Here is an 18,897-nt window from a genome sequence, read left to right as displayed (position 1 = left end):
TAAGAGTCAAGAACCCTTCTCTGATTGACTTTTTAAAAAATATACGCTGTTTCCTCCGATTCATTTCTCTAGACAAATGTTGAGTCTTATCTTGAAGAGAAGGTGCAGAAAATTCCTTTGTGGTTACTACAATAGTACCTGACATCCTGCAGATTAAAAAAAAAATGCACATATAAAGAGCACATATTATTGCTAGCCAAAACACCACCCAGTTAATTTCTTTTCAAATTTATGGATTATATTGACTTTTTGTTTGTTTGTTTGTTTGTTTGTTTGTTTTTTCCTTTTTCGTGGCCGGCACTCAGCCAGTGAGTGAACCGGCCGGTCCTATATAGGATCCGAAACCGCAGTGGGAGCGTCGCTGCGCTCCCAGCCCCGCACTCTCCCGAGTGCGCCACGGGCTCGGCCCTATATTGACTTTTGAAGTCTCATTTGACAGTGTCTTCCAAAGGTGCCTGACCATACTTGGAAGGAGTACTGCATTTGAAGTTGGTTCTCAATCTTCTGGAGTCTTCAAGAAATTCATGTTTGCATTTTGAAACCATATGAAAAGTATGGGATAGTCCATTTTTTATATATATATGCCTCTCTTTGTCATGTTTAGACAAAAATACAATTATTTTTTTCTCACTTTTCATCTGGCGTTCTCATTGCAATCTCTTCTGAATGTTTTTCTTTCATCTAATGCATTCTATTGCAAAGATGATTGAACGCTATGTCTGACACCATGCTGAACAAGAGAAAGATTCTTCCCTTTGCCACAGGACCATGAGTTAATCCCCTTGCTTTGACACTCAGAGCAGCCCAAGGGATGATATCATTGCAGAATTTTTTTTTTTTTTTCTGTAGCGGAATTTTTTACATCAAATGTCTAAGGCCACTCTGGATAAATTTTCTTCTAGTTGGTGCTTTTCTAAAAAGAGTATTTGGCAGAATCAGACTTTTCTTCCCTCTATCCCCATCAAGATTCTGAAATAGACAAACAACTGAGTCACAGCCAATTCTGCTGTCAGCATATTCCAGAAAACTCCTGCTGTTGTTCCTGCATAATTCATTTCTCTGACATACCCTAGATGTTCTCCCATCCTTTTTCATTTCCACAGAGGAGAAATATTGCGATGCCCTGGGCCCTATTTCAGCATTTACCAGAAAAAATATATATAGACTTCTCTGCCTTAGGCATTGATTACTTTGTTTTCTTGACTTTCATCTTACTTCCATACCCAAGTGGAGAAACTTGCCTCCATAACAGTCTGTCCTTTCTGTTTCCCACAAACACTCACTTATTATAATATATATTTGAGTCTCCTTTTAAAAGCCTCGGTGATCATTTCACCTACAGCCAACTTCACAGCCCTCGTTTTCTTGTGCTCAGTGGAGGCTCAGGCAATCATTTTTGAGTCTTGGTCTTGTCCAACATGATGAATTATTTGCAGTTAATATTGACTCGGACTCTCATAGGGAGACAGAAACACTAAGCCTTTACAGGGGACATATTCGTGGCTCTTTGGCTATTTGGGGACAGAGTCCTCAGACAGACATACAGCTCTTGGCCAGATGGACAGTGTTGCAATTACCCACACCTCCCAGCGGCCGTTTCTTCATTACTGAAAGCTGGTCTTGATTGTCTCAGAAGCCGAATTCAATTTGCAGTTCCCCCAGTAACGTGCTGTGATTCACTTGGGGACAAATCTGGATTGAACTGAGTCCAAGTGTCTCTTTTGTAAGACAGAAGGGAAGTATAAGTAGATACTATAGTCACCCAGATGAGTCAGCCAGGAATTCATGAAGTGATTCATAAATCGTTATAAAGACCACTAAAGTCTACTAAAATGGAGCGCTGTCTGGCTATACAAAGTGGGGTATTATCATTGGGGGGTTTTTTTAGATGTTAAATCAGATGTGAAATCCTTAAAACTGTGCTTTTCTTTTTAGGTTTTGAAAAGGATTCTTTTTTTCCCCCTCTGCAGTTGGCCAACTGCTAAAGCCATTTTTCATTGATTACTTTTCACAGATGAATTTTAAAACCATCACAAGATGATACCCTGCAATTCTTTGGGGAAATGAAAAATACCTCCTCAAATCCATCGTAGACTAGTTTGTATCCATTATTTCTACTCCCTGGCAGCAAATCAATAATATTTTTCATGTGAATACAATGGCACAAGCTATTCTAATACATTCTTCTTTCTTTGGGAAGTCTATAGACCCCATGGAAGAGAGGGGGAGAAACTATCCAAAACACATACCAACCGTCATTTAATCTTGTTGATCATGTAAACACATAAGTCCTTCTTTTCAAACTGTTAACCCCCAAAGCAGTGCTGAAACACACAGTCCCACAATCCTGGCTGGATCTGTGTGTACACAGCATAAATGAAAAAAAGTAAGAAATACTTATGACATGTGCTTGATTTGCAACACAATCTATTAGTGAATTTTGTTCAAAGAAATAAACCTGTAAGTTGACATAGAAACACTTTGGACTCATAGACAAAGGAAAGAGCCCTACCTGAAAGGAGTTATCCAATTAGAAAGACTACAGATACCCGCCCAGCTTATGCATGAAGAACTCCAGTTCAAGATTGAGCAAGATCACTAAAGCAAACTGGGCAGCACTCGCATTGCCTGATTTCTTAAAGGTAGTAATTTGTTAATATGCCCTCCCAGCAGCCCATGGTAAGGATTAAAATCAAAGATGCCCTCTGGAGTCCTCTTGCATTCCTCCCTCACCTTTCCTCTCTAGCTTGCTCTACGTCTCCACTAGACAGGTCTTTGACATAATGATTTCCGCTCCTTTATATATATGCCCAGTAGTGGGATTCCTGGACCATATGGTAGCTCTCTCTGTAGTTGTTTGAGAAACCTCCATACTGTTTTCCATAATGGCTTTGCTAATTTACAGTCCCACCAACAGTGTAGAAGAGTCCCCTTTCCCCACATCCTTGCCAGCATTTGTTATTCTTGGTCTTTTAAATAATGGCAAGTCTAACTGGAGTGAAATGATATCTCAATGTGATTTTGACTTGCATTTCTCTGATGACTAATGATGCTGAGCATTTTTTTCATGTATCTGTTGGCCATTTGTACGTCTTCCTTTGAAAAATGTGTATTCAGCTCCTTTGTCCATTTTTTAATTGGATTATTTGTTTTTTTACTGTATAGTTGTTTGAGTTCTTTGTATATTCTGGATATTAATTCCTTGTCAGATGTATAGTTGGCAATTATTTTCTCCCATTCCATATGTTGTCTTTCTGCTCTGTTGATTGTTTCCTTTGCTGTGCAGAAGCTTTTTAGTTTGATATAATCCCATTTATTTATTTTTTTCTTTTGTTGCTGTGCTTTTGGGGTCTTATTCATAAAGTCTTTGCCAAGTTCTATTACCTGGAATGTTTCCCCTATATTTTCCTTTAGTAATTTTATGGTTTCAGGTCTTATATGTTATAGGTAGGTTTTTGATCCATTTTGAGTTGATTTTGGTATATGGTGAGAGGTACAGGTCTAGTTTCATTTTTCTGCATATGGATGTCCAATTTTTCCAGCACTATTTATTGAAGAGGCTGTCTTTTCCCAAATGTATGTTCTTGCTGCCTTTATCAACTGGCTGTAAGTACATGGGTTGATTTCCAGGTTTTCTATTCTGTTCCATTGATCTGAGTGTCTATTTTTATGCCAGTACCATGCTGTTTGGGTTACAATAGCTTTGTAATATAATTTGAAGTTGGGTAGTGTTATGCCTCTGGCTTTTTTTTTTTTTTTTTGCTTTGGATTGCTTTAGGATTGCTTTGACTACAGGCCAATATCCTTGATGAATTTAGATGCAAAAATCCTTGATGAACTTAAATGCAAAAATCCTCAACAAAATACTAGCAATCAGATTACAGCAGCATATCAAAAAAATTATACACCATGAACAAGTGGAATTCATCCCAGGGATGCAAGGTTGTTTCAACATATGCAAGTCAGGAAATGTGATACACCACATCAACAAAAACAAGGACAAAAACTGTGTGATTATCTCAATTGATGCAGAAAAAGCATTTGACAAAATTCAACATCCCTTCATGATTAAGACTCTCAGCAAGTTAGGTATAGAAAGAAATTATCTCAATAAAATAAAAGCCATTTATGACAAACCAATTGCCAATATCATCCTGAATGGGGAAAAGCTGAAAGCTTTTCCTTTAAGAACAGGAACAAGACAAGGATGCCCACTCTCACCACTCCTACTTAATGTAATATTGGAAGTACTAGCCAGAGCAATCAGGCAAGAGAAAGAAATAAAGGGCAGTAATATTGGAAAGGATGAGGTCAAATTGTCCTTCTATGCTGACAACATGATCTTATATATAGAAAAACCTATAGACTCTACCAAAAAACTCTTACAGCTGATTAACATTTCAGTAATGTTGCAGGATACAAAATGAGCACCCAAAAATCAATAGCGTTTTTACACTTCAATAACAACCTAGCAGAAAATGAAATCAAGAAAGCAAGTCCATTTACAATACTCGCCAAAAAAATAAAATACCTAAGTATCAATTTAAACAAGGAGGTGAAAGATCTCTACAATGAGAAGTACAAAACACTACTGAAAGAAATTAAACAGGACACAAAAAGGTGGAAATACATACCGTGCTCTTGGATGGGAACAATTAACATCGTCAAAGTGTCCGTTCTACCCAAAGCCATCTACAGATTCAATGCAGTCCCCATCAAAATACCAATGACATTCTTCAAGAAATAGAAAAAGCTATCCAAACATTCATATGGAACAACAAAAGACTGTGAATTTGCAGAAACTTTTAAAAACATTTCACCTCAGAGGATCTTTTATTAGCCTTTAAAACCTGTCCCCCACCCTTTTTTTTCCTTGGCAAACCATCGCTCATGCTAAGGTTATACGAACTTTCCCACCAAGAGAGTGGAAATGGTTGACTCAGTTTTCTGGTTTGCTTTTGTGTGATCTTTTTCAGGTAAGCAATGTGTTTTGGTTGTTTTTGCTCTTTTTCTTTTTTTTTTCTTCTAGTCTATCATGTGCCTATTTATTTAGCAATCTGTTGTCTCAGAGAAGTATAAAAAGCTAAAGAACAGACTAGTAAGCTACGTCCAATGAAATCTCTGAAATTTCAACTGCAGATCAGCAGCTAGGGGACAGGATTGGACCTGGAAAAGATTTCAGAAGGTCTCTCTTCTGGCTTTTGGACACACTATAACTCAGAATGAATTAGAGTAATGTCATTTTGACCTGCTGTAATTGGGGGATGAGATATTCCACAGGAGAAAAACTGTAAATAATTACACTTTATCTGCAGTATCAAAATTTTTTGTTTATTTTAGCATCAAAAAATTTCAATTCACCTTCTTCTGTATATGTGTTGCCAAAGCAAGCACAGAATCACCTACTTTTGATTTAAAAAAAAAACTCCTTGAATTACTTTTTGAGTAGAATATGAGTGTATCCATTTTGTTGTACGTATGTGTTTTGAAGAAACAGGGTTGGAAAGTAGGCACAGACAATTAGAAAATGGGATTGTGTGGCCCCCACCCATACCTTCAACAGTAGTGAGGCTAGTTTATGTTCTGCTTAGTGAGCTTCTGTGTGAGTGTGCATGTTCTCTGTTTGTTGTTTGCTTTTGCACAGAGTGGCCTCAAACTACTCAGTTTCTTGATTTCTTTTGGCATTTTAGATCCCTTTTCTGGCATTTCTTTTGCTGTGAGCTGTCAGTGATTATTTCTGGACACTCCCAGGGGCCTTGTCTCTTTTACCTTCTCTGCTCCTCTCCTGGTCTCTCACCCCTGGTTTTAATTCACTATTTCTACTCTACTGTGACCATGTTAACAAGTAATTTTGGTTGTAAAAGTTAAATTTAAGTTATTAGAGAAGTTGTGAGAGATTTTTCAATAAAGTGCTATGTCGTGTTTTGAAGCAGTAGCAAAATTGATTCTATCTGCTGTTCTTAAAAATCAATAATTTTTATACACTCACTTCTTACACTGGACTTTTTAGTAAAGAATTCTTACTTACTTCATTGTACCTAGCAGTTGTCTTGATAATCATGACCACTTTTTCTCAGATTTTATTTTTTATACATGTAAAAGTTAAAATTCTTGTACTGATTCCTTTCTTTCCAAACCAAAGCCTACTTTAGGTGTATGTTTTTTCACTTAGGATAGTTTATATTTAAAATTTTACTCATGTTTTATATGGGGTGACATACTCTGTTTTGAAATTATATTAACTTTATACCATATATAATCTCATTTATTGACATAACACAGAGGAAAATCCAGTCCGATTTAGCAAAAAACATAATGTAGAGCTAGGTGAGGCCATAGTATCTTTATTCTTTCAGGTCTCTGAGATAGCAGTGCTAAAACCGTGGTGTGCCTACCACATTTTTTTTCTTTACTCAATGTTTTTAGTATATTGAGTAATATTTGGTAGCCAAGAGAGCATGGCCAGGGTTTGGAACTTGCATAAATGAATAGATAAGAATGATTTATAATAAGCATATAATTATAGAGAAGCATATATGTCGAATCTTTATCTAGATATAGAATCTACATTATGGCTGACTCCTAGAATGTTCCAATGAATTTTGTCCTTTGAGCTAGTTGAATACTCCCCCTTTTTATAGCTGGTAGTCATAATTTACCCTTTGGCCATATCATTCCAAATTACAAAAGTATAAGGTTTTATAATGCTGAGAATCTTTGCTTCCTTCCCCTTCCTCAACCATCTTTTCTACTCTTTGTTAAGCGAACTCATGTTTCTGAGTCAGACTTATTGTGCTATGGGGGTGGGGGGTTGTGAAACAAAATTGTTCTCCATCAGACCAGTTATACGAGTATCAGGGTCACAATTCCAAAACACTGCCAATTTGCCCATCCACACATCTCTCCGCCCCATCGGTCCTCAACAGAAGGAAGGCAGCAGAGGTGCCAGAAGAAAAGACAAGATAACCATCTCAAGCGTTTTGAATTTTTTATTCTCAAAAAAGAAAATAGATTTCAGGAGCCATTCAAAGGATCTTGTTTCTTTGCCCAATAAAGAAAATTGAGATGCCAGTGATGACTGTTTAATAGCAACATAGGTTGCCTTGCAATTCAGATCCTCTCTCGCTCCATCCCTGGGGATCTTTAAAGGACCAGGGGATTCCAGGATTGGGTCGTAATGTGATTCCTTCTACCCCTAAAGTCTGTGATCCCACAATTCCTCATCACTCTCCCGCAACCTCAGAACAACTTGTGAGACACATTGAGGACATGTTCCCCCAGAAAATAGCCTCCATATGAGGAATCCTGGCATATGAGTTTTACTAGATGTTCTCAGGAAAGTGCCAGGATTCATTTGCTGTGTTTTCTCTCACGGCCCTTCAGCGCATCTTTTTAGGATAATTCCAATTAAGATGATATGCTTGGAAAACATACGTGCACCCCGCATGGGACACTCCGTTACCATTCTCTCTCAGCAGAATGACAATGTAAAAAGATCGGTTGAGGCAGGCATCCTAACCCAGCTGGTTTGTTTAAGCCTTCCGTGATTTCTTTTCTCTAAAGTTTGAGTTCAAGTCCTCCCTTCTTCATTCCCACATCACCTTATGCAGCCGCATCGTACCTCGCAAGGGAAAAGCAAAAAGAACAAGGGATTTTGTCTCATGTTTTCTCGCTGCTGCGATACAAATGTGGAAGCTCTGCCTGGTTAAATATTCTGGCTCACAATGGTTCCAATCCTTTATAAACTCGACTGGTTCATTTTTCCCTTTTTATCATGTATGGCCCTACACAAATGCCCTGCAAAGTGAAGTTATTTGTTCCTGTGAAATAAGCGATGTAAGCAGATGGTGCCCTATACATGTTACTGCAAAACAAAGCCTGTCTTTCTACGCAGTGTAAGAAACAACCGATGAAAAGTTTTCAGCTTAATGGGCCATTTGGGGGGAATTAAACAATTCATTGGTAGTGTAGTTTTCCCCAAAATTATTTTGCTGCTTCATTTCACTGCGCTGGCAGACTTGCTTCTCCTTTCTCTAACGCACTTGTGCCAGCCCCCTACTGAACTGGTAAATTGAGTATCATTTTGGAATTCTATGGACGTTGCCAAACTTTGACATCGTTCTCACAAGTACACCTTCCCTTGAATTTTAGAAAGTATAAACCATCATTTCAAACCTAGTCAGTCAGATCCTGCAATTCTCCCTTTCAATTAGAAAATCAATGTCCAGTTATCCATTTTATATCCCAGGTTACTTGACCATATCACCTTATTAAAACCAATATGTCACCCCCCAAAAAAACTACCAATAGTTGTATTGTCATTGGCACAGGTGACTACAAGAGATGTCCTACGTCATGTTGCTGTTACACCCTAAAGAATGTTCTTTGCCAAACACAGAACCCACGCAGATCTCTTGGGTTCTGGGTTTCAAACCACACTTGACCCTTTGAGGTTTAAGTTAATTTATTCTTGGCAGAAGAAAATGTATTGTTTAGAGAGAAAAGGATTAGAGAGATTCATAATAAAGACTTGTAATAACACTTCTTGGACCTCAAATATGTCTTACAAAACAAAATGTTTATGAGCTAAGTGTAAATGATTCAGAAACATACGGATCGAATTTCCCCTAAAATGCAAACGGATTTAAAAATTAGCAGAAAAAGGGCCTGGAAAAAGATGTGCTTTGAATTTCACCAAGCATAGTGCAGTTTAAGAATCTTGACAAACCCAAAATGACTAGGTTTTCCTTTTGTTGGTATCTTTTATTTCCTCCATATCTCAATTGAGAATTCAGTGGTTAAAAGGGGGAACCAAAAGTCCTGAAGCTTTTTTAAAGGGTTTGTTTTCACACTCTTGTATAGCCAGAATGGGAAGTGAGCATTTGGCTGTGGAGAGTTTGTCTTTGTTTCGGCTATTTTACGTCTCTCGTGTTTCCTTTTATAATTGTTTTCTCAGGTTTGCTCCTTCTGCTGCATCTCCCCACCACATCAGCCCCCGGAGAGTTGCAGCTCCTCCTTCAATACTGCAGAGAACTCAGCCTTCCCAGACCCAGCAGCCATCAGGTTCGCACCTGAAGTCCTATCAGCCAGAAACAAACTCTTCTTTTCAACCAAATGGCATCCACGTCCATGGTAAGTGAGGGTCGGCAAGTCTCTTGAGTTTTGAAGTGATGTTGTGCTGATACTTTTGAGTCTTAGTGACCATGTGTGGGTTTCAGATGTTCTGTTACACACCAGACTTAGGCGTTTATGAATTCCCCCCTAAAATTGTATACTTCATAGGCATGAAATGCTATAGTATTTTCCTTGCTTTGGCACTAAGATGGTATGACTAATGACACCCCAAACTGCTCAGCACAGAGCAATGGTTCATTCATTGACCAAGTGCTCTATCACTGCATGAATGGGCCCTAGCAACAGCATCATGTTCCTAAACAATAAACAGACCAAGTAGAAGGAAACTACAGGAGTCCTTGTGCCTGGGCATGTCTCTCCTCTCCTAGGTCTCAGCCTCCATTCTCATATGCCCAGGTCTTCCATCAAGGCTCAGATGAAATGACACCTTCTTTCTGAAGCCTTTCCTGATCCCCAGCTGATGTGATCTTTCCTTGCTCTCAACTCTGATTGCATGTCACCTGCATCTCGCAGGTTGTACTTATGCTCACTCTACCTTGTAATTGACTTACCGGAGAGTAAAATGCATCATCACTATCTGTGTGTAAACTTGTCTCCGAGGTTAGAATCTTCTGACCCATCCTTCTATCTCTCAGAGGACTTAACACAGTTATTCACATACAGTAAATACACACAGATACTTACTAGTAAATGGGGGAAGAAAAAGAGAGAAGGAAGGCAAGAGAAGTCACAACAGTTTTTACAACGTGCATATCTTGCGTTTAAAGAGGAACATGCATAGAGAACTAAGCCTGGCTTAATTTCTTTTCTTTCTTTACCTATTTTGCCAGTTCAGGTACATATCTTAGTAAACACCCATAGAAAGTTGAATTGCCAAATCATGTAGACTTAATCATAGCATTTTAACTCCTGGGGCAGTCAGACCTTCTATATAAGCAGAAGGGATACCGTTCATTTAGACGGAGTGTTTCAGCTTCTCCTGAAATATATGACTCTCCCCCATCTGCCTCTTGCTGATTCCTAAATTTGCTCCATATGAATTATTACTTGAAATGAATGCATGCTGTCCCCAAACCAATCTAAATCAGTATTCAAAGTGAGTGTGAATAAGTGTGAGTAATTTCCCGAGGTGGCAGAATCAGCGGTACTACGGAACTGGGCTTGGATGAGAACTTCAGAGTAGAGACCAAAACAGCAAAGAAGAAGCCATGTGAAGTGGGTGCTGGCTGTAGACGGAAAAGACCTTGAAAAGCCAGGGCCACTGGCTCTGGCTCAAAGTTCCATCTGTCTCCTCTCCCCACTTCCCCAGCGTAGCCACCCAAACTCCCTTGTTCCCCAACAAAACTTGGACTTCCAGCACTCTTCAGGCCTATGGTAATTTTTACCTTCTTCCATCTGGTAAATTTCTTCTCAAGCTTTAGTTATGTATTTATTCAACCAAGAAATATGTCTTGAGTGCCTACTATGCACAAGGCAAGGCATAGGCAAGAAAGACAAAAAAAGGCCTCTCCTTTCCAAGGGGGCCTCCCAGCCCAGTCGAGGAGCTTGTCCAATGTGGAGGACTCAGGTCCCCTGAGCTGTGAAGCCGTCCTTGCCCCTCCAGGCAGGAGTGGCCAGCTCGAGTGTGGGCCACAAGGAACACTGAGTAGGTCACCGATTCTAAGACTCACGTGTTTTACCTTCACACTTGAACATTGCTGAAATCTGAACATATCTCACAATCAGTGCATCATATAATTGGCAGTGGTTTTTATTTCTGGTGCTATATAGAATAATGGAACATTTTGCAGTTTATGGTGTCATAGTTCCAATGAAATGCAGTATAACATGCTTTGATTAGAACTGTGAAGCATGTTTTTAAAATTTTAAAAATTAACCTGTGCGTAGAAAAGCATTGGAAGGAAATTATCCAAACTATTGACAGTTTTGTATCAGGGTGGTAGGATAATGGGTGATTTCTTCTTTTTTTCTGCTTTTTAAGCAGAAATTTTCAAAAGGTGTTTTGGAATTAGACCAATTTGCATGCAAATACCAGTCTACTCTGAATTGTGTGACTCTGGGCAACTTATTGGGCCTCGGTTCACATTTGTTAAGTGGGGAGAGGCTCATCTGTCTTCTCTCACCACTTGTTATGAGGATTCCACAAGAAAAGCACCTGGCACAGAGTAGGAGCTTAATTAATTTAACACTCTTCCCTGTACTCCCTTCCTTTCCTTTATTAGACTCCTTGAGAATAGGGGTAATGTTTGTAGCCCTAGGGCAAGCATAATGCATTGTGCAAAGTAGGCATTTAGTAAATATTTATTGAATAAGTGACTGACACTCTTATTCAATAAATGAATAATGAAACAAGAGGACACAGAAAATGGGATCTACCCTATCATTTTGCCCTATGTCTTGACAAAATCCTCTTCTTCCACATTTCCCTTTTTTAGTTAAATAATGAATACATTGTCAACTTGAAGTTGTCGGGGTATTTTCACTTTCACTTTTTAATTGTTAAAAATTCCCGTAACATGAGAAACTCCTAATGTCAGCCCTGAACGTAAATTCAGGATATAGTTAAGCAAATTGGGAAATCATGACTTTGTCCAGGAAGACAGGCAAGCATCTGCCATGATGAGGTGGCAAAGGGAATGCCCACGAGCCACTGCCCAGAACTAAAAGGTAGGGATCCAGATGCAGCCTTACTCCCTTCTGCAAGCATTTTTCTGAAAATATTTTTCTGGAACTTTTCGGGCACAAGCATTTCTCATCGACTACTCTTTAGGATAAGAACAGAATTTATCTAGTATTTTTTAAGTGGGTGATACAGTGCTGGGAGTGAGAGGAGATCTTCTTAATGAGTTTGATTTACTGGCTGTGACTTTTTTAGCTTTTGTTGGACAAGTTTGCTGGATGCAGTTATACCGCATCCTGGTAACAGAGAACTTCACCCCCTAACAAAACTTGATTTTTAAAGCCCCAAGCAGTGTCAGGGTTGGTAACATGATAGCTACAGCAAGTATTTGTTCTCTCTTTCAAGAAGTTTGTGGCTTTAATGAGCGTAGTCACCCCTATCTCCTCTGTACTCCATGCAGTAGGTAGAGGTCAGGGAGAAATGTCATCACTGTATTTTTAGAGATGGGAACTGAGACATAAAAGAATATAAAATGTCTAGGCATTGCTACCTTGGCAAAGTACACAGGCACCTTTAACAAGAGGTTCACATTTCCAAGCCACATTCTTAATCAACACATTTTCAAGTTCAAGGCACACCAAAATAAATATGTATTTATATTTTCCATGGGGAAATATAGATGCTGTATATAGATGCTGTTGCATTACATAGAGCCATGAAAGATTAGAACTTAGAGGGGCCTTGGTCTTACAAACAAAGAAGAAAATGAGGTCCATTGAGCTTTGTTAATCATGACATATTGAGCTTAAATATTGCATACTCTCTGTATATTTTTGTTAAGAGGCATTTTGTAAAAAGCATTCTCTGAAAAGATAAACAGCACTGCTTTTTCAGATTTCTTCACCTAGTGAATGACCCAGGACCGGAGCTCAGTTTTGTTGATTCTGTATCCACTTCATCCATTCATATCGCCTTAATTAGTAAGGTGGATAAGGTGTCTTTTTTTAAATGCTTGAATGTTGATAGCATTTACGGGTCTCTGTTTGGGTGACATCTCCAAGGCAACTTCTTAGTTCATTTTACTCTATTTTAGACGTCAACATGAGGACACTCTTTCCAATCATGTAAGCTTATTCTCATTCTTCACTTTTGTTGGGATTTTTTTCCTTTTTTTTTTGTTTCTCATTAGGACAACTATTTTGCGCAGGCAAGCTTCAGAATTTTGCCTGGATTAATTGCCTGAGAGTTGATATTTTGTTATGGTACTAATGGATAATTTATTTTTCAATGCCCTATTCACTCCAGAATATTAAAATGCCTTGGGAATTCCTGGAATAGCATTTTCACAAACTTCCTGCTTCTGGGCTCATCGAAGAGAGGCCAAGTCCAGTTCAGCCAGTGTTTATTGGTCACCTGCTATGTGCCGGGCAAACATGAATGTCATTTAATGAATGCAGTGTATATGCAATAGTAGAAGGTGGAAAAGTTACCAGATTTATTCAGAGGAGGATGTCAGCAAAGGGTTCATAGAGGGGATGCTTTGAATAGGGTTTTGAAGATGAATAGTTCATTGGGCAGGCCAAGGTATTGCAGGCAGAGGGCCAGCAAAGTGCACAGGCAGGGATGCAGATGACAGGGGGTGTGTGCACAGACAGAAGAGCCAGATAGAGTTCGTGTGTGGCTGGAGTGTATCGGTTAAGACGTGGAGAGGAGGGCAAGGATCTATGAAGGCCAGCTCATAGAGGAATTTTGTGCCGTGCTAAATGTAATGCTACAGAAAGAGGAAGTCAGTCAGCCTGGTATTTTAGAAAAGTCAAGTGGAACACTGTATAGAGAATGGAATGGGAGAGGTAGAAACCTTAAGCTCTAACTATTGGGATTATATCGGGCTGCACATATAAAACACCCTAATGGCAGTAACTTAAAAAGAGTTCAGTTCACTCAGATGCAACTGGTAAATAGGGGAATTATGTCAGAATAAGGGGAAATTGTGTTTGTTCATGCAGAATCTTTACTAGACAAGGAGAGCTGGAATAGCAAGAGAAGAAAGTGAAAAAGCCTAGCTGCTACACAGGCAGGGGCCCTTTCAGCTCTATTTTAATAAAATTTAATGAGCATGACCCCAGGGGCACCCTCCTCAGAGAGGTGCACACCCAGCCTTGCATAGCCCTCATCTAGTAGCAGATCACAATGCCTCCTATGCAGTGGACTCGGCTATCACCTGCTGTCTCAATACCTGCAAGCCAACATTTCGATTATTGTGCATTTTTAATAACCACCTGGGAGCCTATAGCCACACTGAACTGGCTGCCCTGGATGCCCCAATTTCCTCTTGAATATTTTGTTAACAACTGTAGTTAGAAGGTTTCATAGATTTTGAGTGGTCTGTCTCAATCCTAGTTTTCCCAAAGGCCCTGTTATTTTTAATACACATTTGTGCAGAGCACAAGACTTTCCACAACACTAGCGTATGGGTTTACTCTTTTTGCATGACAAGATGTCAAACAGGAAACAGCATGGGGTGGACAAGCAGCCCCCCGGGGTCCATCCACAGTGTCCAAGCCTCCTCTCGTCTTTCTGCATTGTCATCTTTAACAAGTGGCTTCCGTCTTCCTGGTCACAATATGAATGTTGATATTCTGCACATCTTGTCCTGTCCAGAGTGAAGGACAGGTGTACCCCAGGCTTAGTCACATGGCTGTCCCAGATGCAAGGGAGTCTGGGAAGACATTTGAATACATTGGTATGCTTAACAAAACCAAGTTTATTTAATAATATTTATTGGATAGGCACACTGTAGCGTCTGCCAAACGCTCTCTGTAAAATGGAGCTAATACTACCTATCTCACAGACAGATTTGGTCATACCGCCTCTTGGAAATCAGTGGTAGAGCTTAGAGGCCTCTTTCAAGGGTTCTGCCCCATTTTATGTCCCTCTCCTCCATTCTCTTAGGTTTCTATACTTTCCACTGCTCGCTCTTATTTTCACCCCTCTGGAGTTTTGAGTGGCCAACACAAAGATTTCCATCATCCATAGTTTAGTTATTAGATTTCATTAGGAAAACACAATGAAACTACCACCTCAGCCTGGGCCATTTGATATCAACACATCAGCAGGGGGAAGTGGGAGCCTTCTCTGTTGGTCATGGCTCTTGTGGTTCCTAAGCTGTCTTTTTCATGATTTAAAGCATGCCCTGCCCGTAGGCCCCAAAGAAGCAGGCCAGTCAGTTCCCAGACAATGCTGGCATTTTTCTGCCTTGGTATGGTGCTGTAAGCTTGTCAGCCCAGTTCAAATTGACTGCATAGGCAAGCAAAGGGGTTTCCAGCCACCAACAGTCCTCCAAGAAGAAAACGCATTGCAAATGCCTTGTGCTACCAAACAGCCAAAACATCTTTCAAACTGTGGAAAACTTCAGCTTTGATAGTTAAATGGAAATGCAGGTCAGGTTCCGTGGACTTCTTCCTCTGTTGGCTGTTCACCCCCAGTGACTGTGCAATGCACTTTCCAGGAGGAGTCCTGTGGACACAGCCCCTGCTGATCTCATTGCTGGGGATTTATAGTGTTAACTTTTTAAAGGTTATATTTTTAAAGACAATAAACATACTCCTCTCTTCACAGGAAATTTAGTTACAACTGCATATGTGAGGTTGTGAAATAATAAAGTAGTGAGTCTAGAAGTTGTATTGCTGAGAGCTCCTTTTGAAATCTCAGGAAGACAAATATAATTGATTATAAATCAGCAGTATAATAGGCTTCACTGAGAAAGTTGTGACATATTCACAAAAGAAATGAGCCAATGAGTGAACTTCATGCTATTCTGATATTATCATCAGCAATCATAATCAGGAATAATTTTCGGTATCAGCCATGATGTCATTAATGCTTATATAGTACTAGGGATTGATGATTAGATTCAGAGAAATTCTTAATTACTCTCATATACTTAATTACTACAAAATTACTCCAAGTACAGTTTTACATAAGTAGTACTTGTTAAATTCTGACAGAGTGCTAATTCTAAAAAACAAAAGTTAAATTTAGGTGTGCATGTTCAACATGCCGGATTTTGTGGGAAGAGTGTGAGATGGTCATCTGAACCATTAAAGCTGTTTGAATGATCGGTTATGGAAATGACTGAACTGTGCATAATCTACATGTGTAATTAAGCATCTGCACACGCATACACATACACATACAGAGATTAAACCCACCAGGTTAATGTGCCATGTTTTATCAATAAGAATATTAAGATGATCGAATCAACAAACCATAGCTAGGTTGTAAATTTCCTCAAGACAGGACTGTATCCTATAATGTTTTGCACACAGTAAGTGATTAATAAATGTTTATTGAATAAATATGAATGCATAGAAAAAAGAGAAAGAAGAGAGGGGTGTTTGCTCGTGGCTGCTTAGACTGATTGGTGGAGCCAGCCCTTGGCAAAATTGTGACTTACGTCAAGTTTTCAGGGCCCTTCTTTCCTCTGGGCACTTCCTACCTGTTTCTCTGCCCCGCCCCCATCCCCACCCCTTGGATACCCAGTGGTGACCAACTGCTGGAGACCTCTCCCTTGAGGAAATAGGATGATCTCATGCTTCACTTACACAGTAAGGTAAATTTAATATAGTTCCTTTTCTGTGAGTATTTTCATTTCAAAAGTGGATACCTGACACGCAGCTGGTAGTGAGTGTCTGGTAGTGAAATTCTGGGCAGGTGCAGCCTCAAGGGAAGGGGTGTTTGGAGGCATTCCCAGTGCCCATGGTTACACATCCCTTGCTTCTAAAAGCATTTTCAGTTTTCAAACCATTTACAGCCATTAGCTTCATACCAGATTGGTCATATTATCTCAGAAGAGATTACCAGAAGAGGAGATTGTGAGGTGTCCTATGTAGTAAGTGAGGGAAACAACAAGTATAGAAAAAAGTAGCGAACAAGAGTTTGGAGGTAGGCAGATGGCAGATCTGAACTGGAATCCTATGAGCAAGTCATGCAATGTCCTGATGCTGAGTTTCCTCAGTTCAACAGGCAATAGCGATACCTTTCTTTCACAGTTGGTATAAGAAAGAGTGAGAGAATGCCCAGCACACAGTAGATGCTCAGTTCAGTAGAGCTGTGGTTATTGCTGTTGTTATTTTTCTACTGCGTACCGGATGCTGTGTGCTCTGGGTACGTCCACTTAAGTTATTTAATCCTAAAATAATATGAATAAAAATATTAATATACCCTAGTCTCTCAGGTGAGACAAAGTAAGAGATTAAGCCCCTCGTCCCAAATCACATACCAACTGAATATCAGAGGTGGTTTTGTAAACCCAGTCTGACCCACACTCATTCGACTTTGTGATGGTGCCTGTAGAAATAGTAGCATAGAAGTTTCCAGTTATTTGGGAATTATTTTTGCATAAGGGTTAAGTGTGGAGCCATAAATATGAGGTTCTTTATGGGTTAAAACTCTCCTGGCAGTGCAGCTACTGTGATTTGTAAAGCTAACTGATTTTCCACCTACCGTTTGATCGCGTGTCTTTGGACACTGAAAGCTGAAGATGTTTCATTTTTTTCTATGTCAGGCAATGTGGTGAATGCCTAGCATGCCCTTTCTCATTAATCGTCATAACAACACTATGAAGGAGGCATTGTTTATTCCCATTTTACAGATGAGGAATCTGAATCATTATGTTAATGATTGATGGAGCTGAAAATTCCACCAGAACCATCTGAGTCCAGATGGATGCTTTTAACCACCCTATATATGCTGCTCCTAAGCCTTTGATTGGGTTTGTCCCTGTGGGGAAGGGAGAGCTCCCTCTGTAATTGCCCTCTGATGGGATTACCCCATGGGGTGTGTGTGTGTGTGTGTGTGTGTGTGTGTGTGTGTGTGTGTGTGTGTGTGTACACATTCTTTCATGTGCTGTGTTTGCTCAAGCACATGTATACTAGGAGAAACTTTGGAAGCCAACCTGGGTTATTGGGCTCTTAGCACAGTCCTTAAATACAGTTTTAAAATTCTTATTCACTCCTTAAATTATAAAAGAAAAAATTTACAATTTACCTGTTCATTTTTTTTTTTTGAAGTCCTTACAGTACATATCCTTACAAAGAGTTTAAGTCCCCTCCCAGCCTTATGCTTACCCCAATTCTAATGCCCTAAGGCGGTGACTATTAAGGGATTGGTGATTATTCTTTTAGACCTTTTAAATACTTATAGAAATGGAGTTCATGTGTGTATATGTACTTATATGTACATATATGTATATATGTGTTTACCTACATGCCCTCTTATAAAAATGGCCTCACATTCTGCGTTTTGCTTTATGAATTTTTTTTTTAACTTAGCAAAACATATGCTCTTGGCTTTCCTGCTCAATGTATATAGTTCAACTCCTTTTTAAAAAATTTTTTATTGTAATAGTACTCACAGGAATATGCCTTCTTTTTTTATAACCATTTCACAAAGATGGACATTTATGTTTTCTAAATTTTTTTTGCATTTTTAGCGGTGCTGTGTTAAATCTTCATATGTATGTATGTATATATGTGTGTGCATTTACACAAACATTCTCACACATATACATGTCTCTTTGCACACTTTCCCAGGAAGAATTTATAAAAGAGAAACTGCTGGATTAATGGGTATGCACATTTTAAAGTTGGCTAGGACCTGCCACATATGCTTTACAAAGGCTATAACAATTCAGACTCTCACCAGCAGGACATTTGAGTGCCCCTTTCCTCACACTGGATGTAATCATTGTAACTGTTGCCAATTTGTACAGCAAAGATGGGTGAGTTGTTTTCATTTTTCCTTTGTTAGTCATGTGATTGAGCATCTTTTCATATCTTTATTGAACACTAAGGATAATTGGGATTAAGTAACAAGAACTATCACTTGGATTTTTATATTATTTATTAAGTAGTTTACCTGCTCTTTCACCCTGTCATTCACGTGTGTCATTTGCAGCATGACAGTTTGTTTTCTTAATTGGAACTCAAAAATTTATTGAAATGAAGGAAATATCCAGAAAATCTCCATTTCATTGGCTATTGTGATTTCTCTGTCAGTTAACTCAAAAACACCTATAGAAAAGTATCTCATGAACATTGTTATAGATTTAGTGCTTTTTAATTCTTTGGGAACTCATGACA

General features: G+C 39.2%; 1 protein-coding gene across 4 annotated transcripts in view; it reads left to right on the top strand.

Annotated features, from left to right (window-relative positions):
- The window catches only part of GLIS3 (GLIS family zinc finger 3), a 450,792-nt gene that overhangs the window by 410,825 nt on the left and 21,070 nt on the right, over positions 1 to 18,897 (top strand). For all 4 annotated transcript variants that reach the window (XM_063081158.1, XM_063081159.1, XM_063081160.1 and 1 more), the window contains one exon: positions 8,957 to 9,132. In XM_063081158.1, the coding sequence (XP_062937228.1) occupies positions 8,957 to 9,132 (176 nt within the window). The remainder of the gene's footprint in view (positions 1 to 8,956; positions 9,133 to 18,897) is intronic.

Source organism: Cynocephalus volans, chromosome 16 (genome assembly GCF_027409185.1).
Source record: "Cynocephalus volans isolate mCynVol1 chromosome 16, mCynVol1.pri, whole genome shotgun sequence".
NCBI lineage: Eukaryota > Metazoa > Chordata > Mammalia > Dermoptera > Cynocephalidae > Cynocephalus > Cynocephalus volans.
The sequence above is the reverse complement of the archived record's forward strand: the minus strand, read 5'-3'. Positions and strand labels throughout refer to the sequence as shown.